This window comes from Mustela putorius, unplaced genomic scaffold (assembly GCF_011764305.1).
Source record: "Mustela putorius furo isolate JIRA1106 unplaced genomic scaffold, ASM1176430v1.1 tig00003853_pilon_pilon_pilon, whole genome shotgun sequence".
In the NCBI taxonomy this organism is placed as follows: domain Eukaryota; kingdom Metazoa; phylum Chordata; class Mammalia; order Carnivora; family Mustelidae; genus Mustela; species Mustela putorius.
Window position 1 is genome coordinate 75,477,383 of NW_025422005.1, and position 14,454 is coordinate 75,491,836.

A 14,454-nucleotide genomic window follows, 5' to 3' on the forward strand; every position below is an offset into this window, starting at 1 on the left:
TCCATTTCTCCTGTCTCCTATCTCTCTGCCACATTGCTACATCGAAATCTACATATGTACAGTTTTACATCTGCATACTTGAGAAGAGAATGAAAGGGAAGGATGGATATTTTTCCTTTGCTTATTCCTAGTATTCTGGTGTGCAATGACGAACTTTATTGAATGCCATACTCAGCAATGGGGATCATGCGATTTATTTCCAGGGATATCCAGGACTCAGTATATGTGTGAGTGATGGAAGAGAGGGGAATTTCCAATATAATGAGCATTTTTGAAGGCAGTCTGACCATTTTTTAGTTTGCATAGAGAATGTTTATCCTTTTGAGAAGATTGTTCTGGATGGCCCTGGAAATTCCAGCAGAAAGCTGGCTCAGTTGGGCTGTGTTAGCCCGTCAGAGCAGCGGGCTGAGCTCTTGAGTGCCCTTTTCATCCCTGTGTCTACCAAAGCCAATGTCCTGAACCAAGGAAGGAGCCTGCACTATTTCATAGCTGCAAAGATGCCCCATCCAGAGATACGTAAATATGTGGAGTGTTACAGATCAGGGCGTGTGCTGTCCAGCACTGCCTGGTGCAAACTCACCTTTCAGTGGCATGATGAGAGGGGGGGAATGCTTGCTCTCAGCTCTTCTGTGGATGTCTTTTACAATCAACTTTCACATATGGACTGTGGCTCCCTTAGAAATTCCCATGCAACCAGCCACCACATGGGGGAGCAGCTCATTTGAGCAGTCCTAGGTGTTGACCTAATTTCAGGCTATTTATCATATTTTAAATTATTTCTCTGTGTTACATGATTTCATTGAAACTGCCAAAGGGCAGGAAGAAGGGTAAAGACTCAGAAGTGTATATGTGGAGGGAAATGAAATGTGCATGTGTAGATGATCACGTCTTCTTGTCTGTGCTTCTGTCGACTTTTTTCTTTTAACAGAAGGAAGTTTTCAATCTCTAGAAATAGCCTTGTGTCTGTACTCACAGTGTTTTTGAGGCTACTGCTCATTATATTACACAGTAATTCTTCATGAGGACTCTTGAGAACAAGTTATTTCTGATCCTCGGCCTCAAGAATAATTATGATTTTCCTAAAATGCTGCTGCTGTTGTTTTTTATCTTGGGGACCGTGAGTAGGTGACTGATTAGGTTTTGTTTGGGAATTGCTTGTTAGAATGCTTAGAATCAAATCTTTTGCCCACGCACATGTACAGCAGGGGTTTAGAAGTTCATGGTAACCTCAGTGCCAACTTCAAGTCAGGCCGTTCTTCTTTTTTCTTTATCTTTTCCATCTCCTTCATATTTATCATCACTGTTCTGTGGAGTCCTGCAAATGTCCAGGAATGTTTTTGGGAAAAGGTAGGGGCATAAATAAGCAAATGTATTATCATAGACAACAGAAAACAAGTTTTACTGGCTTCTTTTTTTCCCTTTCCAGATTGAGATGCTACCAGATGGGCTGTTTCAGTGCAAAAAGCTGCAGTGTTTACTTTTGGGGAAAAATAGCCTGATGAGTTTGTCCCCTCACGTGGGTGAGCTGTCGAACCTGACTCATCTGGAGCTCATTGGTAATTACCTGGAAACACTTCCTCCTGAACTGGAAGGATGTCAGTCCCTAAAACGGAGCTGTCTGATTGTAGAGGAGAATTTGCTCAACACGCTTCCTCTCCCTGTAACAGAACGTTTGCAGACATGCTTAGATAAATGCTGACCTAAGGAGAAAATAATGTTTAAAAGTTTGCCCCAGGGCTTTAAATGAGAACTAAGATTTTCTAAGTTATAAAGATGAAAAATGGGTAATAATTATGACTAACTATAACCAAATATCTTTAAAGCAACTCAGTGTCTAACTCTAAATTAAACAGGTAAAAAGTGTTAACACTGAACTTAAGTCTTGTGAATAACTGATCTTTAACTTAATAAGACGTGAGAAGTACACTTCGAGGGTGACATGGGGGACATGAAATTGTTGAATCTCTACGTTACAGTTTTTACCTTGAAGATTAGATACTCTTTCATCTCCTTCCCCTAGTCCTCATTACTTACTTATTTGCACACTTGTTTTAACGGACTTCCTGCTTTGATATTTATCACCTAGACCATAAATTCATCAATATAGATGTCCTTGGTGTATATTCTACACTGTCTTTATGTTCTGAAATATTTTTAGGCAGGGTGTACATTGTGCTTGGCCGAATTCCTTGTTGGCTTGATTTTACTTCCTGTCCAAGCTTGCTGGAGTCTTCCTTCATCTTGTTTTATCTTAACAATGGTGAATCCTAAAAAAGAAAGCCCCCAAACAAGGGTGAGCCCTGAGAAAGCGCCTGTCTTTGGCATGAGCATAAAAAAGGACAGGGTACTAAGGACCCGTCAGCCTCGGGGCATCCTGAAAATTACTCTATTAACTAAAATGTCTTCTTTTGTATCATCAAAGCCTTTCTTATTTGCTAGTCATTTTTATAGTAAATGTAAAACCTGTGACTGTTTTCTATGGTATAATCTTGGATTCAAAGTCTGTGAGAATCATTTTTGTAAGGTACAGAGAACACATGCAATTTAAGAATTTACTATTAATATACTTGGTTTGGGCTGCTTACAAGTCTCCTGTTTGTGTGCACCCTGCTCCAGAATGTTTTTGTACTCTGCAACTAATTACTTTTGGATAACACAGGCCTTGTGTTCATGCCCTAAAATATTTGGGGGCTTTCCTCATAAGAGGATGGCCGCATCATCTACCTCTCTCTTCCCTAGTCTCTGTGCTGTTGTATGGGTACAATTCTTAATTAGTTCAAAAACTGTGACGGAGGGGAGAGGTACAGAATCGAATCTTTAAAACTGATTTCATAACACCCAGACAAATTAAGACTTCAAGCAAAATACTTCATCTGCATGATCTCTAGATGTGTTTATCATGTAAAACACTCCGCCTCTATTCAGTATTTAAGAATTCTCAAAGCTCACAAAGCAGTAGATCCATTTAACTGAAATTCATCCCGTGCTTTTGTCTAACTTTCCTGGAATGCATTTTGCTCTTCCTTTTTTTTTTTTTTTTTTTAAATAAACAGCTTTGTGTGTAGTCTTTTATTATCATGCATATTGTAAAATGAATAAAGTCAACTGACTCATTTTTGGGAAATGTACATTTTTACCATGTTTTTCTCTAATGGGTCTGGGCATTATGATGCCCGACTCATTTTGGATGTTAACTCTGAAGTAACCCGTTAACTGCACCTAGACAAAAGTGGAAAACACTATGGGTAAAGTACTGTAAACACAGAATTGTGATGTGTGGGATGTCGTTTCTTGCTTTGCCCCTTCCAGAAAGATAAAAGCGAGTCTTTAAATCACAGCAAAATGTCACTCCCTTCACCTGCCACACACCCCTGAACTCAAGCTCAGAAAGGAATTGCTTATGTCAAATGTAATTTGAATAAAATGAGCTATAAAACTCTAAGCACCAAAAGCTGCCTAAAACATTTATTTTTATTCTGAATGAGAAGGAACAGTGTAAAAATGTTAATTCCTACCCAAACTTGCCTTTAGTCAGAACATTCAAGTTCTCAGGGACCCAGGCATAACTGATGAAACTTTCTTCTAGGACTTTAGAAAACAGATTCTGACTCTATCTAGGGTTTTTGCGCTTTTCGTTTTTTTTTTTTTTTTTTTTTTTTAATGTAAGTTAACTGCCATTTGAATGTTTCGCAATAAAATTGTCATGTGTACTGATTTCAATGTTGGGTAGGATTTATCTTAAATATTTAGAATATGGAATATGCTGCATGGAGAGGTCTTGAAATATTTGTGGCCGTATAATTAGCCATAGTTTCCATGAAAAATCCCACCCCTTCCAGAAAGAAGAGTTTTCAAAAACAAATTTCAGCTTTGCTATCATTCTCACAAACTAAAATATCTCCACGGCTAGTCACACCAGTTGTGTTCCCTGCACAAGTCATTGACTAAATCTTCCTTACCGCTACTCTCAGTTTCTAGAAGCTCATTACTTACCATCAGGATCAATACTGAATATTGTAAGCTGCTTTCCAAACACTAGGGTATGGTTACTGGTACAAACCTTGTTCTTTGATGCCACAGTTTTTAGATTTCTGTCTTGTTTCCGTCTTACACACCAGTGTTTAGGTAGCTTTCGAAATAACATGGCCCTGAAGCAGTGAACACTGAGACCGCCGCTTGACATATTGGAAATGTGGCATTGGAGGCCACCTTCACTGCATTGTTGAAGCAGATCTTCATTTTGCGAGTGTTCATATTCATTTAAGAGGATTCTCAATGAGGAAAATGCGGTGTATTCAATGAGGACACTTTAGTTGGCCTAGGATCTCCAAGAATGTATAGCATGTATTTTTTTTCTAAAAAATACACGTGGCTATTACTCAGAACAAGATTGGTGGCTCATGGTAGCAATGGCATAGCTTCGTTTCACTTACACACACACACACACTCACAGATGAGCTTGGCTACACACAGACACAGACACCCTGGGCAGTTTTGAGCACTCCTGGTATGGTATAGTGTTCCTTCCCTAACCTACCCTAGGATATGTCTTTGTGGCACATAGAGACCGTGTTTTCATTCTTCATCCTCAGTCTTCATTTTTCTCCCTGGATATCACCATATTTCACTGTCACTTAACAAATGTTTGTGTTAAACAGGGTAAGCAGAGATCTATGGGCTCCCAGTGCTGTGGCCTAACTCGTTCATTGGTAAAGTTACTACTGTGCTGTGGTAAGCGGCAGTGAGTTCTTTGCATAACATTAATTGTTTGAGAGTGACAATATTTGTTTCTGTTCTTCATGCATTTCATGATTCAGATTTTGTATGTTTAATTAAAATATCACATAATGGTGGGTTAACAAACCATTAAAATAATCAAATAGTTAACCTGTGGGTGACAGCTTTCTTTCCCGATATTTTCCATAAAACGCTCCTTCCATTTTTACATTCTCTTAGCATCGTCCTAACTGCACGTAGGTATGTTGTTTTCCCTCTCCACTCACTCACCTCCTTATACTTGGTTAGCACTTGTGTATAACAATATATTTGTGCTAAAGAACTCGCAGTGATCCTTGAGCATGTATTTATTTGGGGGGAAGCCAGGGCCTCTAATTAGGCCTGATTGAGTTGTTCCACTTTACCCATCACTGCAGTATTTAGAGCTGATTCACCCCATGATCTCTCATCCCTCCCAGAAGCAAGAGAATATAATCGTAAGTCCACTTTGTTTCCAGGAACTGGATATTGCACCAAAATCTGTGTTCACTTCTTTCTGGAAACAAGAGGGAGGCAGTGGGAGGGGGAGGAGCTCCCTTGTATCCTCCTTTGAATTATGAAGACATTATATACATGAAATGGTATAAACTAATGGCTGTCGGAAAATGTCCTGGATATAATTATTTCTTATCTTCAGCTGAATGTGAAAGCAGTGAAAACCTGCAGTCCTATTTAATTGGTTTCTTCCTGTTTCTGGCCCATCACTTTTAAATCCGCTGGGAACTATCTGCTCGGTACCTTTGGTAATAGACTCCATTCTCTTCAACTTTTTTTTTTTTAATATGAACAATTTCATCAACACTAAAGCATTAATACAGAATATATGAGCTAAAGTACTGAGCTGGGATGGCTCCCGGTTGAACCTAATTCATGTTTAAATTTTGCATTTGACTTGTATAATACACCACTGCTGAGAAAAACAATTATGAATGCCTCCTGCATGTTCTATATTATCTCTAACAGAGATGGTGCAATTTAAGAAATACAAAGGGGCATAGAATTAGAATCGACATGTCTGTGCATATGTGTCTTGTGTGTAAACCTAAATATTTATGTGTAAATACTCTTAAAGCTCCTCAGATGTTTCACTCTGAGTGGAATAATGGGCCAGTCTTGGGTGGGGGCATTTTCTTTGGTTAGCTTCACAGTGAAAGCTGCCTTTGTTATTTTGTCACCTGTTTTGAAACATGTTCATAGTCGGGTTTTGCTTCTGGTAATGAACTACTAGAAAATATAAGATTTTTTTTTTGTAAGCTGAATGTTTTGAGGCCTCAGGTTTACCATGTAAATCTGCATTTTGGTGGTGAATCCCTTTGCTTGAGATTCAGTGGTTTTTGGTAAACTTCACTGTTTTAAAGTACCTTTTGTGTAAAATACAGATTCAATTTTTATAACAAATGGCAAATAAAAACAGATTAAATGTTGGAAGAAGTTGACTCTACTGATTTGTCCCCATGCAGGTGTACTGCTGTATCATTCACTGGATAGTCAATTTTAGATTTACGCATGAATCTCATGACAAGAGTAGGAGTTCTCAAAATATGCGATGATGATCACAAAATAACAAGCCCCTGAAAAGAGCTGGTTTGATCCTAGAATATGCTGGGGCAAGGGGCGACATCTGTCCCCAGGACTCTAAGTAGGTCCGCCTTTCTGGTGGTGCTCGTCCTTGGGGACTGGTGTTCACAAGGCGACCCAGCTCTCTCCCTCTCCTCTTGGCTCTCATTTCTCCATTTACTGTTAGCGCAGCTCTAACACTGGCTATAGATCAGATTAATAAAAAGTAAAGAATGGCAAGATGAAATTTGGAGAAGGTTGAGTAAAAGAGGGAAAATGGAATTACTGGGTAAAAATAAGTCCATGATAGTTCGACCTTCCTCTCTGTCTCCCTCTCAAGTTCCTACTCCCCTCCCCCAAACCCCCTCCATCCCCCATGCACACACACTTTCAGGAGCACGTTATAAAGCTGATCAAAGACTTTTCTCTGCTGGAGGACAGAACTCGACATACATGGAACCAGATTTTATGAAGGAAAGTGACTCTGCTGACTTACACTGGCTGGCCGTGTTTCACCCTGAACGTGCGGTACTTCAAGAAAGGCATGCATCCACCTCGAAGGGCTGAGCAATGGGAGACACTGAGGAAAAGAAGCCAGGGTCTGACTCAAGACGTCAGCAGCCATTTAAGGGACTGCCAGGGACCTCGGGATGCTGGGGTCCTGTGCCAACAGCCTCCAGGGCAGTGATGGGGCCCCGAGTTTATGCAAAAGTGTGACTTCATTCGTCAGTATTCCCTTCCACCCTGAAATAACGGCCGTTCCCGACTGTGACTACAGTGAGGGCCTGTCGGCCGGGAGAGATGCCCCTGCACTGTTGAGCCCATGTTGCCCGTCTGGGGATTCTCTAAAACCCCACTCGTAGCTGCAGCCCCTGTCCCCCTCCTCACTGAGCTCTACAGAAAAGTGATTGGTCCAGAGGCCCAGAGTCACACCTTTGAACTCAAGCCCCATATTTACCGAAGAAAAGAGATCTTGTATGGCAAAGGAGGATCAGAAAAAAAGTCATTTTATAAAATGCACAGTCTTTTTTAAATTACAAGTCTCTCTTCACCCTGTTGTCTCCTTATAAATCTTTATAAATCTTTCTCCTTATAAATCTTTATAAATCTAGACTTATAAATCCTGCCTCCCAAATACCGGTGGTTCTGTAGAGCTGCCTGCATGCTACACAGTTTTTCAAATTATTTCTTATCATAAATACCTTAAGGGGGCACCTGGGTGGCTCAATGGGTTAAAGCCTCTGCCTTCAGCTCAGGTCATGATCCCAGGGTCCTGGCATCAAGCCCTGGATCGAGCCCCCCATCAGGCTCTCTGCTCAGCACGGAGCCTGCTTCCCTTCCTCCCTCTCTCTGGCTGCCTCTCTGCCTACCTGTGATCTCTGTCTGTGAGGTAAATAAATAAAGCCTTTTTAAAAATTTTTTTAAAAAATAAATAAAATACCTTAAATCGCGTATGCCCTTTTACACATGCCTGGTGTTTGTACGGGGAGGGCCTGTCACACACCATTCTTTACTCTCTGCCTCCCTCTGCCGCTGAGATGAGAATAAATCAAATAGAAGGTGACAAGCTCTGGCTCCATAGTTTCTTCTTGCCTTGCCTTTATCCAGTGCAACCCCCAAGGTAAGATCTTAACAATTCAGTGGCCCCTACTTAATCTCAGTGACTCCTGTCAAATGAGAGGCACTCAGAAAGCCTCAAGCAGTGCCTGGCACCAGGACCAGACCAGACATGTGAGTGCCCTAAGCAGTTAAGAATTTGGCACTCTTTTAAAAAACCTGCTTTGAATATTTATTCAATGTGCCCTTGAGAGAGATAAGGGAATTGGTCTTCTATTACTAAAAATCATGAACTTTCGGGGCACCTGGGTGGCTCAGTCGGCTGAGTGCCCAACTCCTGATTTCAGCTCAGGTCATGATCTCAGGGTCATAAGATCAAGCCCGGTGTTGGGCTCTGAGCTCAGCAGGGAGTCTGCTTGTCCCTCTCCCTCCACTCCTCCCCCCACCCCACTCTCTCTCTCAAATAAATAAATAAATAAAATCCTTAAAAATAAAAAGAATTCATGAACTTTTGTGTCAACTGTCTAATTATTCCATTCTCCCCCCCACCAAAATCTCAAGAGTAAGGTAAAGATGGGGAGTGGGGCGGCCAAGAGTTGCAGAGCCAGTGAGAGTTCTCATGGCTCATAACAAGTCTGTCACATACACCCCAATAGAGAATCTCCTCCCAGGCCTCTTGAGCAGGCCTGTCAGCTGCTGAGGCTCACCTCTCTTTTTTCCCTTGGAAGGTCTGAAGTACCTTACTCTCCGGGTCCCCACCCTCTCCCTTTCCAGGATGCGCTCTCTCCCTCTCTCTCCACCCCTCCTCTGGCTGTGCTACTTAGCATTTTCCTAATTATGCACTCCAAGCTTACATATTTTCACCCATTACTAAATGCCATCTTTGAGAGTATTAAGTCATACTAAGAATGATGTTTTAGCTTGTATTCACGAAAATAAACATCTTTCACTTATCAAGAGTCTCCCTAGAAGGTGGTTTCTTGTCACAATTTCAAATTCCAAATAAGAGATTTCTTCAATATACTGAATGGGGGTAGGACCAATTTGCATTCCTTAAGTGGATAACCTAGAGTATTGCATATGGAAACCGGAGTTAACTGGTCACCTAATTCCAATTACTTCATTAATATTTTGATCTGTGTAAATTAATACCCAAGGCAAATGTCTAAACCTCAGGAGGACCAAATGCTACCGGTGTGACAGGAGTTTCCTTCTAGTCTTTGCCTGAAGTGGGTTTGGATTCACATCCTTGTCTTGGTGTCTTTATAGTGCTTCCTAGAGAAATGACTTAGATCATTATGGGGAGAATGGAAGAGTTCTGTCACCCTTTTCATAATAGACAGAGCCAGTCTCCTAAAATTGCTCTGTGAAAAGGGAAAGTCTGAAGAAGTAACCAAGTGAAGGAGAATTGATTCGGTCTGCGTTAAGAGACTTGGGAAAATTTTGCTGGCTTGTGATACCTGGACAGAGCAATAGATCATGAACTACATTAATGTTTTCAAATTGAGAAAAGATAAAAATGGAATCATTTTGTCTATGCTCCTTCAGCATGGTGTCCATCCCTGGAGGGGAAATAGCATAATGTTATTGAACACCTGCTACGAGCCAGGTGGCGGATGGTTTATGCGTGCTAGCTCAATCCATCCAACAGCCTTATTTGGTATGTTATTCCTATTTTACAGATGAGAAAACAAACTTGGAAACTAACATTTTCCAAGTTCTCCTGACTGTTCAGAAGAGGAACCCTATTCAAACTACAGGTCTGCAAAGCCTGTTTCTACAGAGGTGCAGTAAAGAACACAACCCCATACTACATACTCTCTTCCCCACCTTGGAGTTTGAAGACTCCAGATGGTTCTCTGGTTTTCAGAGCTCACCGCCCTCTTCCCTTCCTTTGAGCCAGTTCTTCCTCCTCCATATCTGTCCTAGTTGGTCTTCTCCAAGCCAGTGAGTTACTTCCTGTCCATTTTATTTGCTCCCTCACTTACAAATGTAATTTCAGAATTTTAGAACTTTCCAACTGGAAGGAACCACATAGACTTTTCTGAAGAGGAAGACCTAACTGGCTTGTTTAGATCACAGACCCACTGTCTGAGGGAGCTGCTACCTATCTGCTTGTGCCCCTGGCGAGTACACTTTGTGCTCTCCTGGGCTGGTTCTCAGAAGTCCAGAAAATCTATATGTAAACAAAGAGTGGAAGATCTGAGCTCAGCAGCCAGGCATCCTCCCTAACTCAAGTCCTGTGCATTCCCTCACAAGCTGCATTCATTTGAACTGTGTCCTGCATCTTAATAATGACCCCTCCTGGGCATAGGACATTACTGGACACAAAGCAGTTTAGGTTCCTGTCCCCATTTCACCTAAAAGAAAACTAGGCTCTGCAAGAGACATTCTTCAATAGTTACCACATTGGGCATCTGCCATAGACTTTGTAAATATCATTAATGCTTGAAATATATAAAGGTAGGCATGATCTCCATTCTATAGAAAAAGGAATAGGCCCAGGCAAGTGAAAGGACATATTAGGTCACATATGAGATTGCATAGGATGTGGCACAGCCAAGTTTTGAACTGGGGACTCTGTAGCACCAAATCCCCACTTTTTGTATAGTGCACACAGACAAGGTCATACGGCAAGCAAGGGATGGAGCAGTGAATACAGCTGAGGATTTGGGCATCAAATACTGTCCTTTATGATGTACAGGCTCTGAATATTCTGGGAAAAGATAGACATACATTCACATACATATGCACAAACACAGTTTTAAATACCCTTTCATTTAAATATAAAATTTCATCCAAAGTGCTAATATATTGTTAAATGTGGTTATTTTGGGGGGAGGAGGGGAAGCTGTTTTTATTTACATGTCCTAACCTAAGCTCCGAGCACTTTTGATATCATTTGAAGAATGGAATGCCATTCTGAATTTCGAGTCCTGTGGGAGATGTTGGGTAAATACCCTCATGCCATTAAAAGGAGAGGTTAATATGTTGGGTTTTGTTTCAAGGTAGAAATGAGGCTCGTCATCAGTTTGGGTTTCACTACATGGCACTCTAACTCCCTTAGAGCCCTGATTTATTATAGGGAAATGCTGGCAGACATTTTAGACTTGCAAAATGACTACCAATCCCAGTTCAGGCTAAATTAGTTCTAAATTCGTTCTGCTGATTTAGACGTTTGGAGGAGCGGGTTATGCTGTCCTTATTGAATCCATGCCATGTTCCAGATAAGAAGCTGTGTTTCTCACCCCAAGCTGATGGTGTGTCTCTCCCTGGTTTTGCCTTTTGGCTGAATGCACTGCTAAGTATGGAAAAAGCCTTAAGTCAAGCAAAGAACCCACTCCTTGAAGCCCTGATTCCCTTGACATTTTCCTTTGGCGTCATTTCAAAGCACATGCCTTTCAAGGCAAGTGGTACATCAGGTCAGCTGTCCCTGGGGTCCATGCACCCAGTGCTACCACAGCTCTTGGATGCTGCCTGTCCCCCAACCTGCCACTGAGCTCTGCTAAGGAAGGAAAGATTCCTTACCAAGCAACTTTGTGTAATCACGTTGTCTGTTTATCTTCTTCTAGATGAAAGAAGTTGTCCCTTTTTCTACTGGTGGTGAGTCTTCATTCATCCTGCTTAGAAAAGGGTGCCCACAGAGAATGTTTTGCAAGGGGGGAAATAAGTCGGATGGAATAGGTGATGCTTGGCGTGCGCAGCGGAGACCCTCACTGAGCCCATGACTGGAGGGCCTGTAGGAAAATAACACTTTTCTCTCTCAGAGTGAGCCGTGACTCAGGGGATTTGGTGTTGCTGAGGATGCTGGAGGTCAGCTCAACAGGCAAGAGGACGTGAGGTCCTTGTGACATGTGGAATTCATCATCTGCCTTCGTGATGGCATTTCCAGTGCAATATGCATATGTCCGTGGGTTCGGGGGCCTGGCCTAATGGAGCCTAATGAGAGGGTGAACTTAGGTGTTCCCTAGGGTACCTGCAACTCTGGTATTCTGATTGACATAGAAGGTTCAGTGAGTAGGAAGTGTTGATGGGGGTTAATACTAACTTTCTTAAGAGTCTGAACACACCATAGATTTATTTTTGAGCTTTTAAAATGACTCATTTTCAGGACATACGAATAAGACTTTTATTCACTGGAGAACCTAAAGCATAATAGCAAGTGGAGGAGGACAGAACTGGTAGGAAGAGCAGTCCTGCCATCTCTGCATCAGAGAAGATAGTGAGACAGTGGAGGGGTGCTCTCGAAGACGGGCCGGCTAGAACAGTTTCAGAAGAGCCTTGGTTATGCTCAGTTGATAGGCCCCAGTAATGACAAAGGTGACCCATGAGGTACTTGACCCTCGTGGGCTTTAACACCAAAGCTGGAAATCTGAGGCCACTCCATCACCACTTACACTGAGCCTGGAGTCTGACTCGGGGCCCATGGATGCCTCCAAATTTTCAGGTCTCAGGATTATGTTCCATGGGGCTCTAGCCTAAGCATCCAAGCAGCAGACCGGCTCAGTTGGAGAGACACACCTCCAGTCTTGGTAAACTGAGGCGTGTCAGCTTCTCCCTGCATTTAGTATACGCTTCCAACAGAGTACCAGCTCCCAGGGCAGACTGTGTGCCCATCGGGCTCACCTGACATGTGACGGGCTGTCCTGGATCTTGTGTGCTGTGCTCCTCCTCTGGGCCCTGGTGCCCAGCTCAGGACTGCTCTTAGGCTTGTGCTCCTTTGTGTCTAGAAGAAGGGGAAGCAAGATCAGTGTCCTAGACACAGCTGGACAATCAGCAGGCTACCAGGAAGGCACTCTACTCTGTGCTGACTTGGAGGCTTTTCTCCACCAGTAACACGTGAGTAACCAACCTAATGTCTCTGCGCCTCTGTTTCCTCTTCTATAAAATGTAAACTCTAGTCTACGAATACTAAGCATCTGTTCCCAGCCAGTTGCCATCCTAGGTACTGAGGATACAGTGTGATCAATGGGGACAAGACAAACAAGGGCCCCACCTTCATGGAAGTATGGCTTCAGGAGGGTTCCGTGAGATTATATAAAATGCCTAGCATCTTTTCTGACCCTGGTAGGTATTCACTGCTGGTTAGTTCTGATGACTTTTCCTCCAAATACAGTAGAAAATCTTTTAAAACATGATCTTTCCCACCCCTTGCACATGGATTTCTCTTTGCCTAGAATGCTCTTCCATGCTCCCTTTGCTTAGCTAACTCCTGTTCATCCAGTGTTTGGGGTCAAGGGTCACTTCCTTAGCAAAGCACCTCCCAGACCAGGTCCAAGTTCGGGGTTCCCTGTTGTATGTCCTCATTGCAACTGGCACTCTACTTTGAGGTATCCATCCCTTTGATAACTACTACTCATTCAGTGTCTGTGTTCTTGACCAGATTATAAAACTGGGGTGGATGGCATCCATGTCTACCCAAGTCTAGGCTCCAAGATGTTCCATAAGTATCTGACCATCCGACTGGCTGATATGTGAATGGGATGTTCTCTTCCAAATGAGAGACATCTATGGGGACAGAAAAAGGAGAATCTGTACTCCAGAAAAAGGAGAAAAGTACTCCATCAGGAGTACTCGGGCCCTTTCTTTCCTCCCTCTTCTCAGTCTAATATGAAGAGGAGGAATAGCCAACATGGCTGATAAAACAGGCCATGCCCTGGGCAGCATCTATATCTCCTTGGAGGCAATCAGATAGTCAAGTCACCATGCAAATGATGGCATGTTGGGTTGCCCATTGGTAACAAGATTTATCCATCACCACTCAGGGCGCTGCTGAGAACAGGGCAGTAGGAGTCTCCTTTGGGACCATGTACCACCGTCTCATTCTAATCTGCCCTCCCACAGCCAGGCAGTATGATTTAAAGGAAATGGTCTTGTCTCTTGTAACTAGCTAGAAGAAGCTTGGAAAAATGAAGTCCAATGGCACATGGCTAGAAGGATGTCAGCAGCAGAAATGTAACCATGTTGATTTTTCGCTCTGTCACATGGTATGAAAGATGCCCCCAGCCTCAGTACATTGAGGAAGAGACTCCAGCAAACACAGTCGTTTACATGTGACTCACTGCAAAGGTTAATGTTCTGCCCTTTGGAGCCCTGTGGGATGGAACAAAGCAGCGATGTGGCCTGACCCCAGTGGTTTTCTTTTGGCCAAAATCCAAATGCACTGGGCTGTGCTGGACTTCCCACATGCATTCCTATGAACCCCCCACATGGAACTGCATGGCAGTCCTCTTTACCAGGCCTTTCTAAGCCTCCGTGTATCTTTGCCCATACTGTTCTCTCCATCAGAAGTTCCTTCCTTCCATGGAGATACGGAATAGTATCTATCATCTATCTACCCATCATCATCTCTCAGTGTTTTGGTCAACCCTCCATTCATTCATTCATTCATCATCATTCTGTCTCCAACCTCCTCTGGCCACCTTCCTTCTCCAAAATTGGAGTTAGGTGGTTTTATTCAAAATAACAAGGTAGTAAGGTTATTTTTTTATTTCTTCCTCATTAAACTGATGACAGAAACCAAATATTCTTCATTTTTTTTATCCCCTTCAAGCAGTGCAGTGT

The 14,454-nt window shown here is 42.6% G+C and overlaps 1 protein-coding gene across 2 annotated transcripts in view; it reads left to right on the plus strand.

Annotated features, from left to right (window-relative positions):
• The window catches only part of LRRC8B (leucine rich repeat containing 8 VRAC subunit B), a 66,572-nt gene extending 60,368 nt beyond the window's left edge, over positions 1 to 6,204 (plus strand). For both annotated transcript variants that reach the window (XM_045064823.1, XM_045064822.1), the window contains one exon: positions 1,427 to 6,204. In XM_045064823.1, coding sequence (XP_044920758.1) covers positions 1,427 to 1,699 — 273 coding nt within the window. In that variant the 3' untranslated portion in view covers positions 1,700 to 6,204. The remainder of the gene's footprint in view (positions 1 to 1,426) is intronic.
• The last annotated feature ends 8,250 nt before the right edge of the window (positions 6,205 to 14,454 follow it).